Source organism: Centrocercus urophasianus, unplaced genomic scaffold (genome assembly GCF_019232065.1).
Source record: "Centrocercus urophasianus isolate 14NV4802_14NV808 unplaced genomic scaffold, USGS_Curo_1.0 seq_1141, whole genome shotgun sequence".
Classification (NCBI taxonomy): domain Eukaryota; kingdom Metazoa; phylum Chordata; class Aves; order Galliformes; family Phasianidae; genus Centrocercus; species Centrocercus urophasianus.
This window is the reverse complement of record NW_024884300.1, coordinates 1-11839: the sequence shown is the minus strand read 5'-3', so window position 1 is coordinate 11839 and position 11839 is coordinate 1. Positions and strand designations below refer to the sequence as shown.

General features: G+C 42.6%; 1 protein-coding gene across 1 annotated transcript in view; it reads right to left on the bottom strand.

Annotated features, from left to right (window-relative positions):
• Positions 1 to 10322, bottom strand: part of LOC122155428 (intraflagellar transport protein 88 homolog) — a gene marked incomplete at its 5' end in the record, with an annotated part of 14412 nt that extends 4090 nt beyond the window's left edge. Inside the window, 5 exons of the mRNA XM_042809266.1 lie at positions 611 to 688; positions 7407 to 7544; positions 8146 to 8332; positions 8972 to 9058; positions 10129 to 10322. Of these exons, the coding sequence (XP_042665200.1) occupies positions 611 to 688; positions 7407 to 7544; positions 8146 to 8332; positions 8972 to 9058; positions 10129 to 10322 (684 nt within the window). The remainder of the gene's footprint in view (positions 1 to 610; positions 689 to 7406; positions 7545 to 8145; positions 8333 to 8971; positions 9059 to 10128) is intronic.
• Positions 10323 to 11839: the final 1517 nt, after the last annotated feature.

Genomic DNA, 11839 nt, shown 5'->3' with positions numbered 1-11839 from the left:
CAGTTCTGAGACTGAATGCTGTAAAATAAAATGAGAGCAGAACAGCAAGGAATAATTTCCTATCTGGGTCAAAATGGACTTTATTCCGGCTGGCCAAAGTAGCCGGAACTCTGGTAGTTTCCTCAGAACAGCAGAGGGGAACAGTCAGGTTTAACAGTATTAATGTCTCAGGATTTAATAATGGAAGGGAAAAATCATTAGCTCTGCAATCAGTCGACTGCCTAGTGAGGAAAAGACTGCACAGGCAAGCGTCCAGATTTACCTTCCTACAGTTTTACATTTAGGAAACTCAGCACTGTGGATCTCTGGGAGCAGAGAGACTTCACAGTCAAGAGAATGAGCTTTTCTTCAAGGAAGCCTCTAGCACTTCATCTCTGCCTTACTGGGAAACGAGAAAGAAGGAGCAAGAAGGTACACAGAGGTCTTCCAATTACAGGGTTGGTAGCACAAAATACTCTTGAACTCGCACCGAACACTACTGGATGATGAACTCAAGGCTTGGTTGTGTGCATTTATAAATGCAAGCAGGTTCCACAAACATTTTAAGACAAACTATTTTCTTTCAAATCCTGACAAGCCCGATAGTTAAGCAGAGGCATTAAGTACTTACCTCCACCAGCACTTCCTTCCCTGCGGTTACGTGCACTGCCATCTCTGCCAGATTTAATGCGCTGCAGAACAGCGGGACGGGTTCAAAAAGAAGAGAACAGAACCCCCATTCACTAATGCACGTTAGAAATAATTATTAAAAACTCCACCTAGCTTATTACTAAAACAGAAGAAGAACATTAAATGGCGTTTATCCTACTGTCACTAATAAACTCTATGTTTTCAAAGCACAGAATTGTCCCCAAATCAGTGTTACAGCCAACGTTTATGTAAAACTAGAGTCCTGTGAAATTCAAACAGACCATCTCAACAAATTGTTTTTCTTCAGATACAATTTATACAAGGAACGTGCACAAAAAAGTAGTTCAGATGAACCTCTCTGAAGTACAGCTGAAAAAACAGGCAACGTAGACCTCCTTGCATGAGTTCAAAGCAGCCTCTGCTCATTAATGTCTTGCAAATCCTGCAGGCGTGTTGTTATTGTAACGTTTCAAGGGAGGTGGGGAAGTAAGGAAATGTATGAAAAGAACTATTCACCACTAGGTCTGAAATTTTGAATGCCTGGCGTGGCACTGCAATGTACAGCAAAACTTAAATTGCCGTTGAGTGTTAAATGTAAGATGAAGGTGAAGGCAAACACTTCAAAAAACTACGTTTAAAAACTCGGCTCTCTTGCTCAGAGGAAGGTACCATCAACATCTTCCAGCCGTGTTTCTTTAGAGCTATGTGAAAACTCTGACAGTTTATCAAAGCAATACCTCTGCCTCACATGGCAGAAATGGCTTCTCTTGGCTAAAAAACAAAGTTCTCATACACACATACTGTCAGTTACCAGGTGGCACATCTCAGAAAGGGACTGCTCTATGGTCAGGCACAAATAGTCAGCATTTCAAGCACTCATCTATCAATACAAGTAATCTCTGTATCCTACAGAATTCAGATGCTGCACGAAACGTGTGCACGCTACTGCATCACGTGTTCAGGACCATTACTGCACCTTCCCTCATCTTTCACCACAAGAGTAACGTGGAGTCTGGCAAAGCTGGGATGGCACAGACGTGAAAGAACTTCCAAGCTTCTCGCCAACAGAAAAAGGAAGAGCCTTTAAATCAAAATTCACAGTAGTCAGACAGGAAAGCAGCATGCCTAGCATGAAACCTGGAATGGTTTTGGAACTATCCAGCCTGGGACCAGAATCCTCGCGTTTTGTATTTATTTTGGGAAATCTTCAAGTCTGGAATATGTTCTCTCGGTTCTGGGCAAAGTATTCCGTTTGCAGTCCAGCACTTTGTGAAAAATGTTCAGACTGCCCAGGCAGTGAAGGACTGACAGGAGTCCAGCAGCAGAAGTTCAGCTTTTGTCTGTCAGAGGGAAGCTACATGATAGTGCCCTGGTGGTGTTTTCATCCTTGGACTTTGCTCCCAAAGTGCTGCAGACGTACTAAAGCTGAAGCGCACGACTAATTCCCATACAGTCCCAACTGAGTAAAAAGCAGATACTTGAAACAGGCCCAGTCATTTCTAACCCAAAAATTTCTCTCTCAAGACTGCAGAAGAAAGGTAGGTTGGTGAGTCCAGATGTAGATGCCTGAAGGTCAACACAGCAAGTCCCTGCCGTGTTTGCACCGATTGTCACTTCACACCACACCCAATCAGTCCCACTTTTTCAGTCATTAAGCTCACTCAAAGGAAATAAATGGTTATGTATGTTCACGTGGGAGCCAAGGAGGTTATGTGAACTTTTACATTAATACCTGTCTCTTTTTAAACTGAAACATGAAAAAGAAATATTAATGAAGTAAAACAAAACAAAACAAAAACGCATGAAGGTTAAAACAAAAATCCAATGCTGTGAGAGACGGGGAGAAAAACTTCTATGGTGAATGAAGCCCACAGATGTTCCCAGATTCTTGTCTGGAAGTATTTAACAACTTGCCCATATTTCAGACCGAGTGAAGAAAGTACTCCAGAATATTTATTTTGGTATAAATGCCATGTGGATATACTTATTCTGGCAAAACGGTGCCAGAACAGCAAATTTTGATAAATTTCCATGCAGATACAAAGTCAGTGTGCAGACTTTGAAAAGCAGGTATATTACAGTGGCATTCATCCTTATGGTCTTCACTGTGTGCAGCTGATAAACCACGCGTTAGTTGAAATTGTGAGCAGGGATTGAGTTGTGTCTGGTTTTGTTAACTGAGACCAGTGCTCCTACTGGAAATCTACATGGAGAGATATTAACACTTGATGATTTTGCAGCTGAAAAACATAGTTTTTAAGTGCACAAATGACAGAAGGAGTTCCTTAGGACAAAAAGACCAAGTCATTCCCAAGGCCAGATGGCAGGCAGAAGAATAACCCTCCAGAACAACAAAAAAAACCACCAGAACCAAATCAGGGGATGGAAACCCAGATTTAACACCAACAGCAAAAAACAGCACTGGTGTTGAGACTCTGTCTTGCACTACTGGATTCCACTAAGATCTCTATCATTCACTTACTACTCAATGAACTTAACTCAGTGCAATCAGAATGAAAAAACCCAACATTTGAAGCATAATTCATGCACTACTAAACTCTCAGTTTTTAAATAACTTCAACAATATCATCTTTTCGATATTTACTGGCAGCTTTTTCCCCAGCAGACAGTACAGAAATACATCCGGGAAATCTCAAACTTCCAGCAGGAAATAAGCATGACAAAATTTGACAAGAGATTTTTTTCCCCACGTATTTAATTATCAATTTTCTCAAGAGAAAGATTTGTCTTGCCTTTGAACCCTCAACATTTGCAGATGTATGGTGCGTAATTAAACCTTCACTGATATAAAAAAAACAACACTGGAATTCTATGCCAAGTATGAGATTACCTCTGCATCTCTAGGAACCTCTCTCTCACCAATCAAGGTAACCAAGTATTTCATAGAATCGTAAGACGGCCTGGGTTGAAAAGGACCCCAATGATCATCGAATTTCAGCCCCCTGCTACATGCAGGGTCCAGACCAGGCTGCCCAGAGCCACATCCAGCCTGGCCTTGAATGCCTCCAGAGATGGGGCATCCACAGCCTCCTTGGGCAACCTGTTCCACTGCATCAACACCCTCTGAGTGAAAAACTTCCTCCTAATATCTAACCTAAACCTCCTCTGTCTCAGCTTAAGACCATTCCCCCTTGTCCTATCAAGACAAGCCTATCAAGACTCAGCTCCTCACAAGAGCTGAGTAGAGGGGGACAATCACCTCCCTCTCCTGCTGGCCACCCCTTTTTTAGCGCAGCCAGAACACAGTCGGCCTTCCAGGCTGCAAGCGCACACTGCTGGCTCATGCCCAGCTCCTTGTCCACCAGGACCCCCGAGTTCTTCTCCACAGAGCTGCTCTCCAGGAGATCTTGCCCCAGTTTATATAAATACCTGGGATTGCCCTGACCCAAGTGCAGCACCCTGCACTTGGCCTTGTTGAACCTCATTAAGTTCACATGGGCCCACTTCTCCAGCCTGTCCGGGTCCCTCTGGGTGGCTTCCCTTCCTCCCAATGTACCGACTGCACCGCTCAGCTTGGTGTCATCCATAAACTTGCTGAGGATGCACTCGATGCCATCGTCTGTGTCACTGATGAAGATGTTGAAGAGCACCGGTCCCAGGACCGACCCCTGAGGGACACCACTTGTGACCGGCCTCCACCCTGACACAGAACCATTGATCACAACCCTTTGGCATTTAACCCTTTTGGTATTTAACTGGTTTCATAGCTGAGCGTTCCTGGGTACCGCACTGAGAATTATTGCAAAGAACTCTGGATATCACGGACATTGAAGTGAGACTGTCTAGCAACTAAGGAAAGCCTCTTTAACACACTTCAGAGAGGTCTCAAACCAGAGTTTTCAGAATAGGAATATCCGGCTATCTGCTTTGTTTAATGATGCCATTATGAAAGAGACATGGATGAATACCAGCCCCGCTATATTTGACCCCCCAAATTTGCAGACTGCCTTCTTGTGTTCATTTTTCAAAAAGCATTAAGGTTTACATCACAGAAAATCCAAACCAACATACTTCAAATGGCCCACCAAGAAGGCTTGTAGCACAAAGCTGGAATCCTTTCAACAGCATTCCCCTGTCTGAGTTCTTTTCATTTTTGAAATGCTCCACTCTACACGTGCATACTTAGACCCTCTGGAATTGAAGTAAAACTGCAGTAACTAAGGATGTTTTTACACATTATCCAACACTGAAAGGGAGCCAGTAAGTCTTACTAGCACAACATAAATTAGTTAAGACTTCAATGTGCCCTAATGTGACGATGCAGTTTGCAGATAATTCACTGGAAAGAAAGAGCAAGCTTGAGTATACTGCAGCTCCATAACACAGACAATGCTTTCCAATTAACAAGCTGATTTTAAGATCTTACCTTATCACAGGAATAACAAGCAAATTAAGAACACACACTGCTCTCAATGCAACACAGGTTGTGATTTCATACCTTTCAAAGCCTGTAGCTTTCTCAGGGAACTCTTCTTCAGTTTAATATTTGCCACTAACATAAATGATGTACTTCATATTTATGTCACCTGCTAATGTCACAGTCCTGTAACAGCAAGAAGGAGTTCTACCACATGGAAAAATTCTTGCACTCTCCTCTCTCTCCATAGCTGCATTATTACTTGGCTGGTAAACATACTTTTCACACTCTGGCAAAGAAGTAGGAAAGACGACATTCCAGAGGAGCTGAATTATGCGTGTGGCTCCAGCATTCCCAGCACAGCCACATAACCCATTTTTCACTAGTATTTAGAATCACAGAAAATCCAGTGGCCAAGTGCAAGTGCTGCACTCGGGTCAAGGCAATGCCAGATACGTATACAGGCTGGGAGAATAACTCCTTGAGAGCAGCCCTGCGGAGAAGGACTTTAGGAGTGCTGGCGGATGAAAAGCTGGGCATGAGCCAGCAGCTCATGGGAGCACACAGCCCAAAAGGCCAACAGCATCTTGGGCTACATGAGAAGAGAGCGGGCAGCGGGAGGGGATTATCCCCTTCTGCACTGCCCTTGCGAGGCCCCACCAGGAGCACTGCGCCCAGCTCTGGGGCCCCCAGCAGAAGGGAGCAGCTGAAGTGGCTTCAGAGGAGGGCCTCAAAGATGATCCAAGGGCTGGAGCACCTCTCCTGTGAAGACAGGCTGACAAAGCTGGCCTCATTTAGCTTGGAGAAGGCTCCGCACTGATCTCGTTGCAGCTTTCCAGTAATGGAAGGGAGATCACAAGCAAGAGAGGGACTGACTTTCCACACTTTCTGACAGTGACAGGACAAGGGGGAATGACTATCAACTACAAGAAGGGAGATTTACGTTAGACATTTGTTTGTGGATGTCCCACCTCTGGAGGCATTCAAGACCAGGTTGGATGGGGCCCTGGGCAGCCTGACCTAGTGGCTGCCAACCCTGCCCACAGCAGGGGGGTTGGATGATCTGTAAGGTCCCCTCCAACCTAAGCCATTATATGATTCTATGATATTTTCTTTATCATCAGCAAGTATCTTCGGCCAAAAATAAGAAAAATAGATCAGAGGCTTCAGCTGCTCTTTCACCTTAAAAAAAAAATTAAAAAAAAAAAATAAAATTGGGCTTAGTTGTAGCTTTTATGTCAGCCAATAATTTCACTTATATTTTAATAAGAGTCAAGTGTGAGAATCATTTCTCATCTATTTCTAACCTTGACACTTGAGTTTCTATTTTGTAATACGTCATTTTGTCCTTAAGTAATTGATTAAGCAAAAGTGCTATCCTTAAGAACAGACTTTGCCTACCAAGAAACCTTCTGCTGTATGGCTAAGAAGGACAGCATAGGAAATGTTGAATTCTGGCCCAGACTACAGAAGCAGCTTTGATTTTCACGAGGCCTACAGCACGCTCTCCCCTCCTCAGCCACACAGCAGCTGCCACCTGCAGTAGTCTGAGCTACAGCTACTTCCAAACACAACGTTAAAGTTTCTGCTGAACCCTGTCTCTCATGGAAGAAGCCTGCAATCACTGTTGGAAAACTATTTCACGTAGTTGCGGAGCACAGAAATTCTCCATCTGATCCAATTGTAGTGTATGCTTTTGAACATGGGCTAGGCAAGAAATACAAACCATAATCCTCTGGCATTTTTGGAGGTTGCTGACTGTCTCATCTCTTACTTTCATTCTTAAAACCGCAGTGCAGCAATTGGAATCTGTTCTGCTTTAGGGACAGTTTTATTAGGGTTTGCACATTCTCAGAAACACTGTTAAACAATGTTCAGCTACAGCATACCCCTGGTGATGTGTGAAGACAAAACATAACCCACCCTATGCTTGGCTTTTCAATCTGTTTCTGCTTTTGCAGCGCTGGGAGACAATTCCATTCTTACATGAACCACTAGCCTCAGCACAGCTTCCCAACAGAACAGCACTTTCATTACACCTATTATTTTTTTCTTTAAGGCTTTATCCAACTGTGCTTACAGGTCTGACATTATTACCAGAATAAAATCAGCTGCATTTTGAATACTCCAGGACATACTTTAACACTGACCGTCAGTGTTGAGCTATTCCCTGATACACACGCTGATTAATGCAGCAGGAGCAGCATTAACATATTTCTCCACTTGCTTCACTGGAAATGTCACAGAAGGTTTAAGTTCCGGCCTTGTTTTTATAAATATCAGAGAATCAATCTAGGGACAATCATCCTCATCATAGTGGACGCCACAGAAAATTTCTTAGTCTACTTGACATGGCTTAAACACGTATTTCAGCTGAAATGAGCTCACCAAAGGCTTCATCCCTCATCATAACACAGAAAAGGATACATGGCTGCTATTTGGTGAAGGACCTGAGCACTGTTTCCAAGTATTGCATGGAGTTTCAGGAAACAATCCAAAGCCCCATCTATTCTGTTTAACTTCTTGTATGTTAAACCTAACAAATAAAAATAAAAAAGGTGACAACGTAAGCGCAATGGGAAAAAGATGGATTCAGCTCATTAATTAAGAGAAGAACCAGGAAAAATAAGTAGGGACATGAAAGCCAACAGCGCTGTAACTGCCTTGACACCAGTGATCTCTACTACTTAAATCACCCTTACAGTTCTTTAATGCTTTCCGCTGTTACAACATTAGGTGATAAAGGCAAGGAACACCAAGATGAGCAAAGGCCAAGAACACAACTCATCTCACTTTTTGAGCAAGACGAATGAGGAAAAGGAATGGCTCCCAGGAGCACAATGCTGGCAATGGTTTAATGCTGCTAAAATGAGCAGGGTCTGGTAGATAGCAATATCTACGTCCATTTTGATATACTAAGTGACTTACCATCACCAACTGGTAATTGCAGATGAGTTCATGGTTCATTTTTTGTAGAAGACACAGGAAGATCATAGACTACTACAACATAAATTACTGAATAAAGTCCTAACAATTACCATACATACATACACAAGGAAAGAGTAAAAGCCAGATTCTCAGAAACACTAGCATTACCTTCAGACAAAAACTCAATCACAAAAGCATGTTTGGCTTACCAAGGTTATACAGTGCTTCAGTGCAAGAGCAATCATTCCTGAGAGCCTCTTTATAAAACTCAGCTGCTTTTTCGTAGTCTTCATTTGCAAAAACAGTATTTCCTTTGTTAGTTAGTGCTGCTGGGTTGTACCTATCAGAACTGACAGCTAAATCTGCATAGGTTGTTGCTTGTGCCAATTCCTTCTCCTGTATGAACAAAACCAACACTGTATCAGTCATTTCTCAGTTAGTTTTCCTGCACTTCTGGCTTCTCATGGGTACCACGAGAGTAGAATTTCAAAAGATTAAGGATGACAAAAATTACAGACTCTTCAAGCTGAAAATATTCCTTATGCATTTCAATAATCTCTTTAAAATGTCAGAGAAATTAGCACTTGAGACCTGCCCTGCCATCCCCTTCCATTCAGTCTGGAAGTTTTCACTGCTGCAACAGTGAATGCTTGTTTAAAAACAAGAGACAAAAAAAATCCCTCAAACCCTACAAATTCCACACACAAACATAACTGACTAACCTACATACTGCACACGTCCCTGAAGTTCAGACAGGGGCTTCGGGAGACAGGCTTTAATGCAGGAGGTGAACTTCAGCACAGATCATACTTGAGGTCTACTTCTGTGGCCTGGACATCAACCTCACCGTTCCACCCAGCAGAGCAGACAGAGGACATGCCCCAAACTATAGCCACAGAAATGTGTTCCAGTAGGGCTCTTTTAAAATGCCGTTTCCTGCTGTTTGTGCAGGTTCAAATCAACACAGAAATTGCTACAAAGACACAGACATCGCTGCATCAGGTTTGGTTCCTCACTGTTGAAGCACACACTTACCAAATAATAAAGGAACGAAAGGTTTGTTGCAGCTGCACTCTTTACTCTGCTGTCCTTTCTCTCAAACATTTTGAAAGTCTCCAGTGCCTAGAAGCAATTCAGAAACTGCTGAATTCCCACTGAAGCAAACACCACAGCATTGAGAAAGCACACACTGAGCACTGAGAAACAAACGTGCAGGGGAGGAGACAGGGAGGAGAGGAAAAACTCCAGAAACCAGAAGAGCTCAAATACACAGAAAGGAAGGTGAACTCAAGCACATGGCCTTGCACGCATCCTTCCAGGTGATGGGAAGCTGAAAGATCTTAGACCATGACAGAGGTAGTGAGATTCAGCTCAAATTTTGCTCTGTATCATCTCTCATATTCCCTGACACTCATGCTAACTTGGACTGCTATGTTCTCCTTTAGCACTGATTCCTGTCACTAAATAGGAAAAACAAACCACAAAGCACGGGAGAAGGAAACTGAGCAAATCCCATCTGAGTTCTGCTGTTCAGATGAAGGTGTTTGCTAACTGCTATCACTTCAAAATGAACCTCTTTCATAGGCAAAGAGATGATGAAAACGTGCTCTTATCCCTTGTCCTGATCTGTAAGAAAACTGATTAAAAGGAAGAAGTGCATTTGACTTAAAACTTCCTACGAAAAGATGCCATGAGACAATAACAAAAGCTGGAACCTTGGAAGCTGTGCTATAAATCTATACACACCTTCAGTGGCAATCTACATGCACGGTAAAGGAAAGCTGTAGCTAAAATTACACTGTACATATGAACAAGAGACTGGTAACAGTTTTTGCCATGAGATCAGATCACCATAAAATTCACCAGCAGAAACTGCCCTCAGGGCTCCAGTGACTGCTCTGACTCCATCTGCATTAATTGTACTCACAACTCGGACAGCCAGGAAAGTCCTGACAAAGAGTTCAGGTGTCTTAATTTTGAAGTGAACTGCATTCACTGCAACTTCTACAGTAGACATTTCACTGAGATTAACTGTTCTCTCTCCAGTACTACGTTACCTTCACGAGCAGCATCAATACAATCATGGGGCTTGCCTAAATTGCTCCTACTGTTGCTGAAAAATGTGCTGCGGCCACATAAGATGTCTCTGACAATACCATATGAAAAAGAAAGGATGGGAAAAGTTACTATACCTGGTTAAAATCCCGTTGTCTCAGATAAGTAGTGGCTTTATTTATCTCCAGGTCATTGGCTAACTCTACGTAGTGGGAAGCTTTTACTGCTTCAACACACCTGCAACAGAAAGAAATCTGATGCACAAACTGTATCTTGGCAAAAGCCACTCCAAGGTAAACTCTTGCGGACAGTTCCTTTTCCCAAAGGGGTTCTTAGCTATTCCTTTTTTTTTACAAAGGCAAAGGGCATTTCCATTAAAAACACTTCAAAACACGTTGTGTTCCCATAATCTACCTCAATAACACTGCCTCTGCTTTCTTCAGTCACTTGCCTAAATTTCATGTCACTTTCCAACCCCGAGGGAATGCTGTCATACTGCTTTCTTTCTGGAATCCCACGATTATGTTGAGAGCTCGATGTAAGACGCTAAGAAATCCAAAGAATATTTGTCCCTACTTTATTTTGGTAAGGAACATTCACTTGGTCAGAAGTACAGTTAGTATTCAGAGGACTCAAACAGGTATCTGGGAAAACAAGCTCAAAATGCTGGTTAAGCTGAGATCTACAACTTCTTCACAGGACTTCAATACCTCAGCCTCGAAGGGGGAAGAGAATCTGTCCTGACACCCAGCCAACAATTCCACACATCTCACTGCGGAGTTCTTTACTTAGCCAGAACAGGTATGAAAGACAACACTCTACTTAATGGAAAGCATTTTGTGGAGTGCATGAAGGAAACTGAGCACCTGACAAACTGAAATAAATGAACTGTCTTAAGATTCCTTGAAGGAGAAAACAAACAAACAAACAAACAAACAAGCTACAGAGCAAACAAATCGGCCTTCCTAAGCATATGCTAGGCTGCAAAGCAACACAATAATGTTCACAATACACACTGCTCTGGTAAATCCAAAGGCAGAAGCAGGGAAATGACTGAATTCTATGATATGAAATCATCAGACTCCACCTTGTGGGCTCTGGCAGACAAAGCACGTCTTCAGTGGGAGAGATTATTTCATCATTTCATCTTAGTGTAAGTTACTGAGTTAATGAACTAGAATTATAGGCCCTTCAGTGTTTGTAAATACTCCTAATTGGCCAACAAAGGGCAAAGCAAGGAAAGTTTCCTTCTTGTCCTAATTGAATTTCCTGTCCTAATTAAAATTGTCTTTTTTTATTTTTCCTTTCAAGAAAATAGAACTCTGATGTAACAAACACACCAGAAAGCAAAAGCTAAGCTGTAAATCCAAGGAGATGTTATCTCACACGTACATACACAGAAATACTACAGTTACAAATGAAAGGCAAATAAACGTTCCTAACATGTCGATACCTGTGTTCCATACAATGACAAGCCTTCATTACGTTACCTTCTAACTTAAAGACCCACTGCCATTGTGCTCTGTGTGTACATGGACATCATGTCTGCTGAGACTTTTAGCAGGCTCTGCAATTTTCAAACTCAGCTCCATTGGACAAAGCTTCCCTTGTGCTCACAGCCAGCAGATTAGAACATATTTCATCGCCGACTTTCACTGATGCAACACAATTCTTTTTTAAACACAATATGCTCTGGTTGTTTCTCCAGTGCATTACAGAGTCCAACTGAATACAGCCTGCACCCTACCCTTGTGATGTGCAGCAAACTGCACTCTCCAGAGCCCTCACGTCCATTACCAACCCCAGACTGGCATGCAGGTTAGACAGAAAGAAGCCGTGCTGAACTCT